This window comes from Nelusetta ayraudi, unplaced genomic scaffold (assembly GCF_046127955.1).
Source record: "Nelusetta ayraudi isolate G7.1 ecotype Tasmania unplaced genomic scaffold, CSIRO-AGI_Nayr_v1 ptg000071l, whole genome shotgun sequence".
NCBI lineage: Eukaryota > Metazoa > Chordata > Actinopteri > Tetraodontiformes > Monacanthidae > Nelusetta > Nelusetta ayraudi.
In genome coordinates, this window is record NW_027466121.1 from 4,551,026 (window position 1) to 4,567,321 (window position 16,296).

The 16,296-nt window shown below is 45.2% G+C and overlaps 1 protein-coding gene and 1 long non-coding RNA gene across 2 annotated transcripts in view; one reads left to right on the forward strand and one right to left on the reverse strand.

Moving 5' to 3' along the window:
- LOC142899285 (uncharacterized) overlaps positions 1-16,296 on the forward strand; it is a 186,917-nt gene that overhangs the window by 14,585 nt on the left and 156,036 nt on the right. The gene's annotated exons all lie outside the window — the stretch shown is intronic.
- Positions 14,426-16,208, reverse strand: cunh15orf61 (chromosome unknown C15orf61 homolog). The gene is made up of 2 exons (XM_076042833.1): positions 15,534-16,208; positions 14,426-14,968 (listed from the first exon to the last, which is right to left on the reverse strand). The coding sequence occupies exons 1-2, from the start codon at positions 15,874-15,876 to the stop codon at positions 14,841-14,843; spliced, it is 471 nt and encodes a 156-aa protein (XP_075898948.1). The 5' UTR covers positions 15,877-16,208; the 3' UTR covers positions 14,426-14,840.

Below are 16,296 nucleotides of genomic sequence, written 5' to 3' on the forward strand. Positions count from 1 at the left end.
TGTTGCGCAACCATCTGACGAGGTTTAGCACTGACGAGGTGTTACTCTGAGGTCAGAAGATTGACTGGATATAAAGATGGGGACAGAGCCTCTTTTTTATAGTGAGGACAAAATGCACAAATTGGGCTCAGAGACCAAAACATGAAATTAAAGAAAAAACTGTTTCAGGCAATTGTGGTGAAACTGTTTGCTTTTCTTGCAAAAATCTACTAATGTTTCATCTCAATGGTATCCAGAATGGAACCTCCATCCTTTTTTTTTTTTTGCTGAACTCAGTCTTTTTATCTTTTGCTGAGCCCACTGAGGCATCCTTGAGTGGAGGGGGCCCCATAAATAAAACCTGCCTTGTCTCTCATTGAAGGGAACACCATCTGCCCAGCGTTTAAACAGCGTACACAACCACCTCGCTAAAAGCTGCCTCGCACTAACCTGTGAAAGAGGCCGCAGAGAGCGTGCAGTCAACACCAGAGACGCGAGTGGCAGACTGGGAAATTATTACCAAAGTGCCGCGTGGCTCTTGAATGATTGGATTTGTGTTAACGCTGATAGAACATTTCACGTGAAATCAACTCGTAAAAATACGGCGACACGGTTCCTCCATCAGCTGGAACAGTGCGCATTCGCTTGGAGCCTCCGCGGCTCCGTCGGCCGCCCTTTTCTGTTGTTGTTTTAATTAAAAAGACAGATGGGTGGTAAATAACGGCATGTATCGCCGCGTGTTCAAACTGTTCTCTTCCTCTTCCTCTGCGTATATCGGCGCGCAATCCTGCCTGACAGATACACAAAGGAGGAAAAGCCCAGCAGGCCGCGTGGCAGAATTATTTTCCCCGGAAAGCAATCTAATGCAATATCCCCCATGACCTGGTTCGTGCAAATAACCCGGGTGCAGCGGTCAGCCTGCTCGAGTTTCTACAGGAGTCGCTCCGTGTGCGCGAGGCGCAGCACAAAACAAATTATACAGCAGGCAAATAGCCACGAGGCTCGGCCTAATACACGGGGACACACCTCGCGCGTCCACGCAGCGGAGGCTCCAGGGAGCTGAACGACATGGCCGGCGTTAATAATCAATTCTGCGACATTAGTTAAAAAGAGGGGAGACGGAACACTGACAAACAGGTGGCTTCTTCTCAAAACGGCACCATAAAGACATAAAGCAGCGGAGCATATAGATTTTTCCACAGGGCTCAATTGTGTGCGAAGTTGTTGCGCTTGCATTATTGACTTTCTCAGTGTGGCGGGAAACCGCAGTGGTTAGGGCGCCTTCTTCCTCAACTCTAATTATGGTGTCATAAAAGGGAGAGACCATTAATGAAACCCACTCATGGCTTTAAAAATCCACTGATAGGATTTGGAGAGAGGCAGGGGAGGGTGGGTGGAGGGGTGAGGCGGGAGTGGGGGGAGTGGACGGGGGGGGGGGCTGAAAGAGGTGATGGAGCAGTCACGGTATCAATCACAGCAAACTGCTCCTCTGCTGAGTAACGAGCAGGAGGGGCTGGTCAATAAGTTAGCCAAAGAGCCCCCGCAGCTTGTAATGGAGACGCGTCCGACAGTGGCAGGAGCCTCCGACTGGCTGTCACAGCGGCCGGGCCGCAGCCGTGCATCATCCGCAGGAAAAGTCAGCACACCACGTGCACGTCCGCGAAAAAGAAAGAAAAAAAAAATCAATATTGTGCAATACCGCTGTCTGTCATATTTTTCTTTGCTGCAGGGAGGAAAAAAAAATTGTTTCCAGTTTGCTTTGTGTCCCGTGAAATACTGCCCCCCCCCCCTTACGCAATTTATATACATCAGGTTTGTAAGCAACCAAAAAAAAGATGTAACCAACATAAGACAAAGACAAAGCTTGATCTCGTGCTGAAGTGCGGTCATAAAAATTGGAACAGCAAAATAAAGAAAAAATAATGTTAGATTCAGTGCATTGGATACACAAAAATACACTGGAAGGAGAAAGAGAGTAAGGGAAAAGATGAAGGTTTTTAAGGTATAAATTTGCTTCTAACAAGGTTTTTCTAAAGTGTCTCTAACCTGTGAGTCCACCCTTTCCTCTTCTACCCAATCACACTTTTCCTCTTTGTAGAAATTGTGTGCCAACACACAAAGATGTGTAAACCAGTGCTTTGTGAAGTCACAAAGGGCAGCGATACAACAAGCGATAACTCCAGCGATAACTCCAGCCAACTTCCATACGGGATCCATGGAGTTTTTGTTTTGTTTTAATGACTCACGTTGGCCGCTTTGCTTGAAACCGCCAGTGTGGGATGTTTCACCCCAAGTTTGCTTACTGCAGCGCCAGACTTATAAAGTAGTTTTCCTCAAAACATTTGATTTATGACTGCAGGTGGAAAGCAAAGCGATATTTTTTTTTAAATACAACAAAAGGCATCAATACTAATTCATCAACTTCCCACTTTACACCTCCTCCGCAAACACCGACCTGCACACGCGTCGTACTTTTAACAGTACGATGGCCGCAGTAAAGCCATTGTGATTTTCTAAACCGAATGGCCATAAAATGTAATTACAAAAAAATGTTTCGCTATTGACTGCAAGACGGAGCCGGAGCAATTTCACGGCGCCTCTAAAAAAAATAAATAAAGAAATGCCAAGACGCAGGCGGGAGCGGAGTCATGGTTGAGAGGAGGAGGTTCGAGGCGTTGATGGCCCTCCGTGGGCCAACCGGCCGACCGCGGCCGGCCAGACAGACAGGGCGTTTAAACCTGAGCGAGCCCACGTCCATTTCAGACACATATTAGATAAATATTTATACACCATAAACTGTATCAATAAATCCCCCGGGGAGGGGAAGCTATTCCGCGGCGTGTCAATAACCGATTTCACCGGCAGATAATCATTTTTCTCCCGGCTGGAGGGGTTTGGGGAGGTTGATGCCGCGTCAATACGAGCCGTCAGAGTTGATTTTGGCCGCGGCGCTTACAGAGAGAGTGTCGCTGGGAGAATATGGCACCCTTCCACTCAGGTCCATCGATCGGGAGGCAGTGGTGCTAGTTGGAAGGGAGGTGGGGGTGAGAGGGGTGAGAGGGTGGGCTGTCACATCTCACTTGTCTCACGCTGCTACGCTGCTGTTCCAAAGGCGCAGGAAGTGTGTCGCCTCTGCACGGTGGCGGAGTGAGACATTTTTTCCTTTGGGTGGGGAGTGGCGCCGGGGGGGAGGGTGTATTTGTGTATATATATTGTTTAATGTTTATACACATTAAAAAAAAACGATACACTGTATAACAATCAACGAAGATATGACTTCAGATGCTGTAATGTGGAAGCGTAAGGTCTTTTGTCAAATATATATATATACAGCATATATATATACATGTACATATACATACATGTATAAAATAGATATGTTGACGTGAAAGAGGTGCAAGGCCCAAGCAGTTCCATCCAAAGAATGAAAACCGGCCAGCAACACTCAGGAAGACTGAGCTTCCTGTCAGTGAGACTATTAAACTTTTTTGAGACGCACACTTGGAGTGTTGCTGGCTGATTTTCATTTTTTTGGCTCGTCTTTTGTCAAATCATTCCTGGCCACGGCCACCACTGGCCACCACGCAGCTCCATTTGACCGCCTCGTTCCTGGGGGTTTGGGGGCGAAACACAAGAGAGCCAGGCCTGTTAATTGTCTCGCTGAGAGCTCGCTGCTGCGAACAAGTGACCAGGATACAGAAGGGAATGGCAGGAGAGAGGATGGACCCCCCCCCGCCCCCCCATCCACCACGGCCCCCACCGAGGCGTCGGGCTGCAAAACAGCGGCGCTCTGAGCACGACGCAACGTACACAATCTGTCAGGATAAAGATCTCACCCTTGGCGGGCATGAAAGGGTGGGGGAGGGTGAGGGAAGTGAGCAGCTCTCAGGAAAAATCAATACGGAGCTGCTCATTTTGGAGGGACATGTGTGTCACAGTCAATAGGAGTTAATAGGCCGGGTTGTTGGGCGAAGACAGGCAGCTTGGGAGGGCGGCTCGCTCTGACAACTTAATACATGCTGAATGGCCAGACGGCTGCTGTGAACGGTCACCGTGGACACGTCGAGTGTGGAATGGAACCTGATGGGCGCAAGGCAAAAGTTAATTATAGTGTAGAGTTGAAGCTCCCGCACGCGCAAGTGGAGAATTACACCCTTCCAGTAATCGGAGCAGACACGGCCAGCTGAGCGCGTGCAACGCACACTTATTGGCCCGTTTAAAAACAAAAAAAACAAAAAAAAACAAACAAATCGAGAGGGAACTGTAGAGAAATATGAAGCAGAGTTCATCTGAAGCCGTCGGCCTGATAGGTCGCTCGCGCTGACGCCCATGTCAAGATCTATTTTACATCCTGGACACCATTATTTTGATTATCACTAATTATGTTGGGCCTTAACAGTCCTGACTTGGATACATGAGGAATTTCCTGCAGGCGCGTCTACTTCCGACCACAAGTGGATAACATCCGACTTGACAGTGCACACACTTGACCCCCTCCCCCCCGCCCTCCTCCCTGCTCTAATTAGCCCCCCCACCCAAACAAGCAGGCCCGCTGCACCTTAAGTGGCTCAGAAGATTAATAAGTGAACTTGCAGCTAAACAAACGGCAGCACATGCCTCCATCTTTGCAGCAGATTTTTTTTGCCATTAACTCACAGAGACATATGACAAGCCGACCACTTGAAATTGACTAATAATAACTTAATTAATTGGGGTCTGCAGGTCAAGCTGCTGGGCTCCATGAAGGAGGAATCTCCTCTTAATTAGTGCCCATTAAGGACTAAATTAGATTATTATCATCTCTTAATTTTTTATCCTGCTAATTAATAATTAATTACAATTTCAGTACATGGCAGAGTTCAAATATCTGTAACATTTTTATTATACCCATGATGGCAGGGAAAAAAAAAAAACCAGCCATTACTTCAACTATGTGATAAAACAATATGGAACTGGCTTTCTTTCTGTGCTTTTCAATAAGCACAGAATCTGAAATAAATACAACCAAATAGGCCGGTCGTTCTTATCTCTTTTTTTTTTTTTTCCCAAACCATTGTTGATGCTCGGTATGCGTCAAAATGGAAGGAAAAGGTGAATGAGTCACACCGCAGTGAGAAAGGGCGAGGAGAGAAGTAAAAAGGTCTCGGCTCCAATTGACATTTCAATAAGTGGAACAGAGCGTTCGCAATCCATTCCCAACTTTTCTGAAACAATTATTGAGATGGTACCTCCAGGCGATGTGTGTTCCTGGTCCCTGGAGTCCCGCTGGCTGAAACAGTAATTGACTAAATTGTAGAACACATCGGGGCCATTTACAAATTTGCCAAAAATGAATCGTTTAAAATGAAATGAGGGTGACTCTCAAATTAGCAAGGAGTATGATTGAGATGTGGCTCTGGGAATTAAGAAAGATGATTTAGAGCTCTGCAGAACGGAGCATCTGTGAATAGTCCAGTGTTACTCACCAGCTACCGGCTCCGACTCGTATTTAAATATCACAACCGTTCAGTACAACACTGCAATTTATATTTAAATGTCTGTTAGTGTTTAAACGGGATAGATAGATAGATAGATAGATAGATAGATAGATAGATGGTTAGAAAGATAGATAGATGGTTAGATAGATAGATAGATAGATAGATAGATAGATAGATAGATAGATGGTTAGAAAGATAGATAGATAGATAGATAGATAGATAGATAGATAGATAGATAGATAGATAGATGGTTAGAAAGATAGATGGTTAGAAAGATAGATAGATAGATAGATAGATAGATAGATAGATAGATAGATAGATAGATAGGGCTGTTAAACCCTGACTTCAGGCTTTGGCTTTGGTAATTCCGGCTCAGGAAACAGTTCCTTAGCTTAACATAACAATTTCCCGGCAGCAGCGCGATAAATCACGTGACACAGTTCTCATCGGTTTAAAAACATTGCGCTCCAAGGTGTTTGGGGGAAGTGATCTTAGCTACATTTTACAAGGTGTAGTCATTTGTGAGGCGTGACAGTGAAGGGCCCCCGTCACTTTTGATGGATTGTTGCAGCGACGCCGTGTTGACTGTTGCCTGTTGTGCCTTTTTTTCCTGCTGCTTCCAGCAGCAGCCGCCGCCGCTCTCGTCGCGCCGCCGCTCCACTCCTCCAACTAGTGATGAGTAATTACTAAGTTCATTAGCCACGCTAGTGGCCTACACATTTATTAAAACACGATTTGCCATCAGGTCTTCCTGCACGCTCCCGACTGTCCTAATAGCATTTGGCGGCGGCGGGGTTTGTACCTCAGCTACACACAATTATCACAGGTGAGAAATTTGCGATAACTGTTGTGTTTTTGAATAGCTTTCTGCCATCAAATTAGACGACAAACTCAAAAAATGTTGCATTTAGAGCGAAAAGATCTAAATGTCAACGACATTTAATCAACGTTTCTCCCCCTATTGTCCTTTTGTAGATTATAAAAAGGTCCTCTCATTTTAAATATATATATTTTTTTAACGTGTGCTGTATCTCCTGTGGTAAAAGTTACATTCTTAACAGCACTATGTTAAACCGACGTCAAACCTTTAAATTTCTAGGTCTATTTAAAGAAATAAAAAGACATTAAAAGCTAGAGCAAAACATTGGGGGGGCAGCTACTATTTTTTCTTTTATGTCAGTCACCTAATAAATAAATTACTTTGTGGCTGTGAACCACAATTTGTATTCATTATAGGGTATGGGGGAGGATTGACAGACTGTTTTGAGGCAGAAAACGGCACAATAACTATTAAAAAACACAACATACTGTGGACCACTGGTCGAGGGTCCCGGCCTCATCAGAAGCAATGACACCTTGGTAACGTGACACAACCTGTCCCCTCGTCAGGAGACGTTCCCACCGTCGCCAACAGCCACAAGCTACATTCCGACAACGTCCAAGTAATTTTTCTCTAATAGGAAAATTGTTACTTATTGATCTTCGCTTTATAAAGCCTGGCGGCGAGGCTCCAATCAGCCCGGCTGTCACCGCGGCCAAAACACATTGTTCCGTCGTTGATCCGACGGCACAATGGCTCCCGTCGCTGGCACATTTCCAATGTTAATTACCTCCGACATAACATTATCTCCCCTGAAAAGCAGTGTGGGAGTCCCCTCCACAGGCCAGCGGGAGGTGAGAGCGATAGGCCGAGGGTGGGAGACGGCGCCGCTTGGCCGTGTCGCGCTGCTCGTGTGTGTGTGTGTGTGTGTGTGTGTGTGTGTGGAGTCTCTGCGAGGACCAGCGAGTCCAGCCATTAGGCAGCGTGATGGGCTTTTCTTTTCCACACCATTTGCCGTGGTCAGAATAGCATAAAAACACCATTTTGGTTCAATAGCAAAGACTTCAACTGAATAATCACAAGGGTGAAACTGTAACTATTAGAGAGGCACCTCTGGGATAACCATACATAACAGGGGTGTCAAAAACACTGTCGCTTTTTCTGGAGGGCAAAGTGTTTAAAGTGTATGCTGTTGGCTGCCGCTCCAACATCTGCTTTTAATTACTCAATTAGCGCAATCATTTAGTCTCCTTGACGTTCATCCAAATGGCAAATCATAGCCGGAAGTTGTTCGCTTTCAAACGGAGCGTTGAGAGGAGTCATGAAAAATGCATACATGATTATGTATATGGATACTTAACTAATTGAACCAATTAAAGGGAGGGAAGAGGGTTCGGGGGAGAGCGGCCCCGGCGGCGCCCTCCGGGAAGAGGCTCTGACACTTCTGATCTACGGCCTCCCCTCTGCATATTCACAGGCCCCGGGTCATATTTCAGCAGACAAAAGGGTTTGTTTTTTTTTTTTTCTTTCTTGACTTCAGTCATTCAAACAATGAAGAAAGAAATTTAAAAGTCACGCACATTAAAGGGGCATTAGACGTGCAGAAAGAGGCATCGGCGTGGATTTGGATCCCACACCCAGGATATTAACAGATTTAAATGATGCACAGAAAATAAGCTAGAGAAAAGGAAAAAAAAGCAGGATTTTATATATATAAACATACATATAGATAGATAGATAGATAGATAGACAGACATTTGGCTGAAGGCTGTTCCCAACAATCCTGAGTTCCTCAACTTGTGACATTTGGCTGGCGTTCCTGTGTAGTTTGTGTACTTTTTTATCTTACTTATTTGTATTTTTTTATCTATCAAAGTGTTGGGGCAATTTGTGAAGCCTCATTTGGCCGCAACCTCACCTCTCAAAGTTTAAACCGATACAATTGGCCCCTCCCCCCCACGATACAACACACACATGCAGAAACGTACGCACGAAAAGAGTGATTGTACCCCCGCGGTGGTGATTTCCTGCATGCTATGGATGCATAAATAAACATAGGCATAAACACACAGAGGACACTGACTGCGACTGGCTGGCCAAGTGGGGCAGCTGTTATTAAAAGGGCTATTTATCACTGTCACCCCTCTCAGGTTCCATCCCGCTCTGCCCTCCAGCGATGTCACCAGGCCGCACAGGAACAATGTGGCTCATCCAACAAAACCCCCCTGTGCCCCCTCCCTCCACCCCCACCCCCACCCCCCCCCCATCTTGTGTATGCACGAACACATGCAAACACACAGGCCAAGTAAACACGGGCATGCTGCGAACCCGCAGCAAAATCCGTCCAGATCGACCTCTTTTTCCCACCGCCGCTTGACGATTTGGAGGAAAAAAAACAAAACCAAAAAAAAAACCAGGAAGCACTCAGATCTGGCGGCCTCCGTCGCAAATATCTCCGAGCGCGAGCCGTTCATTTTCCGCTCTGTTACTTTATTGATCGCGGCCACAATTATCCACTTTTCTGAAGCAACTGCATTAAGTGAATTCCCCCTTTGTTGGACAATAAGTACAGAAGGTTGGCTAAGTCATGCTATCCCTCAGCCTGAGGGGACAGTCCACTTTCTCTTGGACCCTCATCATCATTAGCAGGCCCAGATAAAAACACCACCTCAATTAGTCCGACCGTGCTCGGGGAGCCGCATCGAGCCAAGCACACGCTCGCTACAGACCCACCACCACCACCACCACCACCGCCGCTGCTGCTGCTGCTGACCCCCACCATGTCCACACCACGGTCCAGAGATCACATTATTGAACAATCGCCGACCGCTTTTAAGTGTCAGCATTATAAGGAAACATTAAATTCACTTACGGTAAATATCCTCGTCTTAAGACCGTGTTTCGCTAACAGGAAACTGAATACAGTGCAGTGAAAGGCCCTCAGGGCCGCAAAAGCAAAACGCACAGTAAGCATATTGGACTGAGAGCTTGCAGAAAATAAACTTCTATAAAACTACTCCTAGATACTCTGTTACTTATTTCTTTAAATATTTATGGCACAAACCGAATACCAGAATTTTCTATGTAAAGAGAAACAGCAACAGCAAGTCTGCATAAGCATCTGTTAAATATTGTGTACAGTGAATCCTAAAGGTTTAGAAGAATGTGGGACTGCATGTACCGTGTTTTTAATAACTGAAAGGATGATGGCATATTTACACATAAAAAAGTAGTATAAATAATCCACAACAACCCCAAAGAATGACGCTGTAATATATTTTATCTGACAAGGGCAACCTTTATTATCATTTGCGAGCTAAATTTAGGTCCATGTTGACTAGACACATCACGCTAAGTTGGGGATGTTGACTTTTGCTTACCTGAGGACAAGTTTTTCACTACACTGGAAGTCATTATTTTAGGTCAGTGAAATCTACTTTTCTAGACTGCTCACAAAAAAATGGAGGTGGAATTTACAGAAAATGCGTGAGGTTCAAGCTGCAGTGGTAATGCATCATGAAAGTAGGGCGTGTATATAGTTGAATGCAATGTTCATTTCTTCATCTCAAATAACTTATTGAAGCAGACCTGACAACAGTGGTGGGTACGACTTGTCATGTGACCTTGTTGTTGGACATCGCCTTGGTCTCATGATGTCAAAATGTCAACAGCAAGGACAATGACAAGGACAGTTTAAATGCAAACTGTCACTGAATCAGAGCAGCTTGATGCTCATCCTACATGGATCAGATTGTTTTTTGAGAATGAGGATTTTTTTTTTTTTTTTTTTTTAAATTATGCATCTTTATTTTAATAAACAACAGCATTTAAATCTCAATCACCTCCTCTTCAATCCGAGCCCAAGCGGCCGACTGCAACGCCACAAACTCGCTGATGCAAGCGGCGGCCCACTCGCGATTAATGAAGTGCTTGCTTAACCAATTTAAACCTTTAATTCCCATTAATTCACCATAATAGCCGCTCGCTCCGCCACAATTGACAACAGCCCCAGCAGAACCTCCCGCCGGTCTCTGCAGGCCACAAAAGAGCCAACCCAGCACGTCCGCACAGCCCTTTGATAAATATGTAACAGTATGTATATCACTGCTAAAAGGCATAACCCTCGTGTAAGACCCCTATCAAGTCCGCTTTACACCTGTATTACATTTCCCCCTCAATCAGCAGCTTTCCTGAGACAGCGGCCTCCCACGAGGAGCAGAAACCATTACGGCGGGCTGCAGCTCATTTGCAGCGAGATTGGAGATCATGCGGCATCAAAAAAAAGTATGTAAAGCATTTCTAAGGAGGAAATTGATTTATTCCATTTCTACGTTGGTATGCAGCATCTGTGCCGGTGTATTTAATGTAAATCCCCAGTCTGGCATTGAGTTTCCAAGGGAGGGAGTGGTGGTGGGTGGGGGGATTCGCTGCTTATTGTGCAACTAAAAAGCAGAGCAATAAGTGGACATATGGGGCCCTGGTTCCTGTGCACAATAAAAAGGCACACGGAGTACATTCACGGAGAACATTCTGTCTCGCGTCGAGCGGCAGGACATATACGCCACGCAACAAATTAGATCGGTCAAACAGAAGCGTCTTTTTTTTTTTGTTTTTCCAGATCCAGCGACGCTGCTTGTTTAAGCTGCAAAGACATTAGGCGCTTTGTCAGTGGAATAAAAGGCATAATCAAAGAAATAAATATTTCTGCATATTTCAGCTTTGACCTGGGAGAGAAACAGATGAAGCAGAGCCCTTGGCAAGAGGAGTCTGACTGCATGCTGGCGGGGGGTAAAAGACGGCCCGGGGGTGGGTTTTTTAATGAGCTGAAACTTTAAATACTGCATAATATATAATAAAAATGGATAGTTCATTTAACTCACCCGGCAAGTCTCGGGGAAAAAAAAAAAGAAAACTATTAAAATCCATGACTCTCTTAATGTCAACAGAGTAAGCATTAAGTATGAATGACGCGAGCGCGATACCACATCATCAACAGCAAAGAAAAACAAAACAATAACCCACTTCAGCCGAGAGAAGAAGAAAAAAAAAACAAAACAGGAAAGATGAGCTTAAATGGAGCAAAAATAGAGAATGTCGATCTGGAGTCAAGTTTGGGAGAACAAAGGAAGCACAGCTATGAATGGCTTTAGTTTACAGCATCTCTTATCCTAAAGTGAACTCGGGGAAGGCAGCAGCACAATGACAACAGGAAACATTGAGAAGTAGAGTGTCGGAGACTTGAAGCCCTCGACGAGCAAGTGGCAGGATGGCCGGGGCGTGCTGGAGTGCATTCTAGTGCAACTATGATGACACATTTCAATGACTCCAGTGTATTTCACTTACATGTGTCACACTCAGTCTTCACTGGCTGGTTGCAATTTGTCAATCATAAAAGAAGACACGATGAAGAGGAAAAATAGAAGAAAACACGCTGTGGCTTCACCTCAGTGGCAGTGCTGGGTTTGGGGTCAGCACAGTGCTCATGTTGGGATTGGCGTGTTGCACAGTAAGTGTGCTACATCAAAGCACACAAATTTAAGCTCACCAGAACATGGCGATGCAGCTGCATCCATCACGTCCTACTTGATTGGTTCCCATCTAAAGCATTTTCAGCCTGTGGTCTATCAGCATCCTTTCTGTTCCGATGGAAGCAGCAAGTGGCTTCTGTGAGATGTCTGAACGCTACAGAAAGCAGGATCGCCCAATATCGGTCCCAAGCTAGTTCTTATCTGGACTGACACATGAAACAAGTCCAGTGGATTTGGGAAAACATCCCAGATGTGCAAGTGAGGATGCAACCAGGCCAAAGTAAAGATCCACATTTGGGCTGTGAATGTGAAATTTCAACTGAAAAAAAAAAGCCTTCAAAACAGTGAGTTTGGCGGCAGTGTTGCGCCGACACCTTTACGTTAAAATGTACTTCTGGTGCGACTCTTAAAGTGATCTGAGCGATGGCTCGCAGACCCCCTGCTGCTCCTGCTGGTGGCTGATCCAGAGGCTTAATAATGATAACCTCGCCTGTGCGAGCTGCGGGGGTTGCTCACACAATAATTGTTTCTGCCAAAGCCATACATCTATATGACAGGGAGAAAAAAATACCAGCGTGACTTTTCCTGCTTAATAATTGATTTAAGAACAAACGGCATCAACAGTTTCAGGGGGGGGCTGGGGGTCATTCTGTGTTTGTCTGTTGTTGGGTTTATTTTTTTTTAAAAATGCTGCACGGAAGGAACTGTAGGTTATAAGCTGATTAGAAGATAATTACAAGACTCTGCGCGTTGATTAGCAACGTCTCTGTCCGACCTTCAACAATTTACAGCGGGGCGGCACTCAATTCCGCCGCTTGTTTTTCCCTTACTTACCCAGATTCTAAGCGGCGCGGGTATTTAAGGATTTCACCTTGACGAAACTTATTACCAGCTTCAGCGGTGCAATTAAACACGCCAAACGGGCATTAACGCCGGGTAATTTAGACGGCGCCACGCAGGTCAGGACCTCCGAGGCTATTAAACAGCGAGTGTTGATATACATTCGCTCCGTTTACAGCGGCAGCTCCTTTTCGCGTTTACCGCGGTGGAGCCAGGCGAGGTGTTGTAGCCGGAACCAGCCCCCCCCCTGTTCCCCTCCTGCGCCCGCCGCAAGTCTAAACCAACTCAAAGGTGAAGCCCCTGAAAACAAATACGGCGCACTCGCACGCTCGGCAGTTTAGATTTCAGCCACCCCCCCCCCGACCAGCGTTATCCCGTGACGGCCCCGCTGCACGGCGCCGCAGCACGTGGCCGCGGCGGCCGTATCAATGCGGCTCATGGGTCAAAGGGTCAATGAGTAATTAAGACATGGTTGCCTGAGCATTCCCCATGCACACTTTCGGTCCCGATGAAAGGACGGCGATGAAAGGAGGCGGATTTGCGCGCAGCCCGATACCGCCGATCACGTTTCCTTAAGTTTGTCTAACTGTTTCTTGTTGGAGGCAATTAGTGTGATTAAGCGACAGCGCCAACAAAGAGGATCTGCCGCATGAATTCTGCATCAGTTTTGGAAATTGTGCACATGTCAAAGCAACACCCTTTCCCAACTTAATGTGCACATAGATTTTTGTTCTATTAAAAAAAAATGGTTTAGGTGTGAATGGCTGCACATCCGTTGATGTCATTCACAAAAATGCCTGTTTTTTTGTACTTCTTCTGCCTGAATAAATGTACTCTATTTATATGACACTGAAGTAGGGGCAGATACAGCCTTCTTCTTCTTCTTTTTTTTTTTTTTTTTTAAACTAATTAGCCATTTCTAATTTTGTAAATTAGCTTGATGTTTTTAATTTCAGACATAGAGAAATGCAATATTACACCATGACATCGTCGCATACTTTTTTCCTTTGCTGATCTGCATATTACAGATGAGAGTGATTAACGCTTGCGGGTGGATTTTTTTTTTTTTTTCAGAAAGAAAGGTTTAAGTATTGAAGGTAGAGGGGGATAATACGTTGTTTTACTATTTTGCAGAAAAAAACAAAAGCCTGTCGGTCGTGAACAGGCTGAACATCATGAAAAACACATACGCTGCTATCGTTGGCCAGAGGGTCAAAAGGGTCCATTGATTTACATGTACAACAAGAAATTATTCGTCGGGGTTCATTGTTGCTAAAACTGAAGAGGCCAAGGCCACAAAATTGAGGTCGCTGATAAATGCTCTTAGTAGGTGATGCTGCGGGCTGCGGAAATCAATATGGCAGTTTGTCAAGCCGCCTCTCAGAGGAAGCAGGACCCTCAGCAGAGGGGAGCGCGCCCTGTCAGCAGAGAACATTACCAGAAATCAAAGGCCATCGAGGGCCTGGAGGGAAGGATGGAGATGACTCTTCACAAAGACCACTTTTGTAATTAAAACCTATTTTATTCACCTGTCTTGTCACATCCACCCCCCCACCCCAACACTATTGACTAGCCGCTGCACAGAGACTGATCACTAATTCAACTTTAAATAAATGAGGCAGGGTTACTTAAATTACGGCATTTGTAACACGGAATAAAGCAATGGACACCACATCGAATCAACATCACTCAAGTTATGAACAAATCGCAGCGAATCGGCCATTGAATGGACCACGAGGCATGTTCTCTCAGTGTTATAAGAAAGACATAAAACATTTGAATCGTCATGTCACGGGCATTTTAATCAGCTTCGCGGTCAGATATTTACAGAGCAATGAGTCTGAAGGCAAACGCTGCACGCTGACTTGCGTAAGGAAAGAAGCCGTGTCAAATGTTTTTTCCCATTTGGAAATCCTAACCTTTCAATTAAAATTTCATGTTAAGTCTCAAGAATAGACAGTCAGTATTGTGTGTCTGCATAATAACATGCATAATTGACCCATCCTTTACTCCAACTTTTAAATCTTAAATAATTGAGCACAAAAGAAAACTCCTGTGCAGTGTGACGACTGGGGCACTAATGACACGGGACTGCACTTCAGTCAATAGCTCCAGCGCGGGACCTGCTGTCAATACGGCAGCGCGGCAGAAAAGATTTAAACAATTACACTCTCAGACGGATGTTTTCTTCCTGCTTTAATACTGGGCACCTTCATCTTCTTTATAGGCAAAATGGACAGTGACCGGTCCGAGACTAGTCTGCACGGTTTCCGCAGCTCCCACCACCATCCAGCAGCCGATGCCATAAGCCAAACAAGGGATACCTGCAATAACAGGACATGGTGATACTGGAGGGTTAAAACTCAGCATTGGTCAGCATTGTTTGGATGAAATCAGCAGGTTTGCAGGTGAACTTAATTTGATGTTCTCTAATCCGACTGCTCCACGCTGCAATTATACTTGTTGCATAGCATCCTGATCTCTAACGCGGCGAATAAACTGGGAAAACTACAACAAGTGTCTGATGCTGACCACTAAATGTTCTCATTCAGCAACTGGATTTGTGTTAAACAAGTGTTAAAACTGTGCTCTTCATCGTGCTGTTCACAATTTGACATAATGAGATGAAGGCAACAACAAAGTCACAGGATAGGTTATTAAAACTATTTTCATAGTGCAGTACACACGACCGCTCTTAGCTTGTGTTTCAATAAAATGTTTTGAGATTTAAAAAAAAAAAAAAAAAATTGCATGCTTTCACTAAAAAGGCACTACTTCAACGTTAAGATTACCATTTACATGTTCCCTGAATTTGAACCAAATGTCCTTCACTCTTTGTGAGTAGTGTATAAAACAGACAAGGGAAGATAATTTCGTGCACTCACTGACCTAAGTTAATGACTTTCAACATGGTGAAAAACCTGTCCTCGAAGTCCAGGTTCTGTGGAGGAGCTTTGGTGCAGTGGTACTTGATGAAGGGGAAGCAGCCCGTCCTCAGTATGTGATAGTTGGAGCCCTGGACCGTCCAGTTAAAGTTGGACAGTCCGAACTGGTCGTTGTGGACGGAGCTGTAGCGCACACAGTATGACGTCCAGGGCGGCAGTTGACGCTGCAGCAGGTGACAGGTGAGCACCTCCGAGGCGGGTGGCCGCGGTCGTGTCCGAGAAAAGGAGCCCGGAAACAGGGCGACCTTCAGGAAGGCGCTGTGTAACCTCCGCAAAAACTCTCTCATGACTTATGCACAGAGACTTACTGCATTTATGACTTTAATGCGCGGGGTGCGTGTAACTAAATTGCGAACTGCTGAGAAAATAGATCTTAGCATTTTAGGAACACTACTTTAGATGCACAACGCAAATTTAAAGTTGCACAGTATTAAATTATATAGTACATTTCTTGACTTAACTGATAGCAATGCTAGCTTCAAACAGCGAACATACTGCCGTTCCTGTGTGCAAACTCTGCTCCACATTAAACATCCCCATACAGACTCTGATACACACGAGGAAAACACACTCACGTTATCCCCAACCAGTTAAAACATGTGGCTAAAACGATTTGACCCGGGGAAAAGCTCAGCTCTAGTATTCGACTCTGACCTGGTACTGCTTCAAAAATCCTCCGGCTGGAAACGCGGACCCAACGGCTGTTG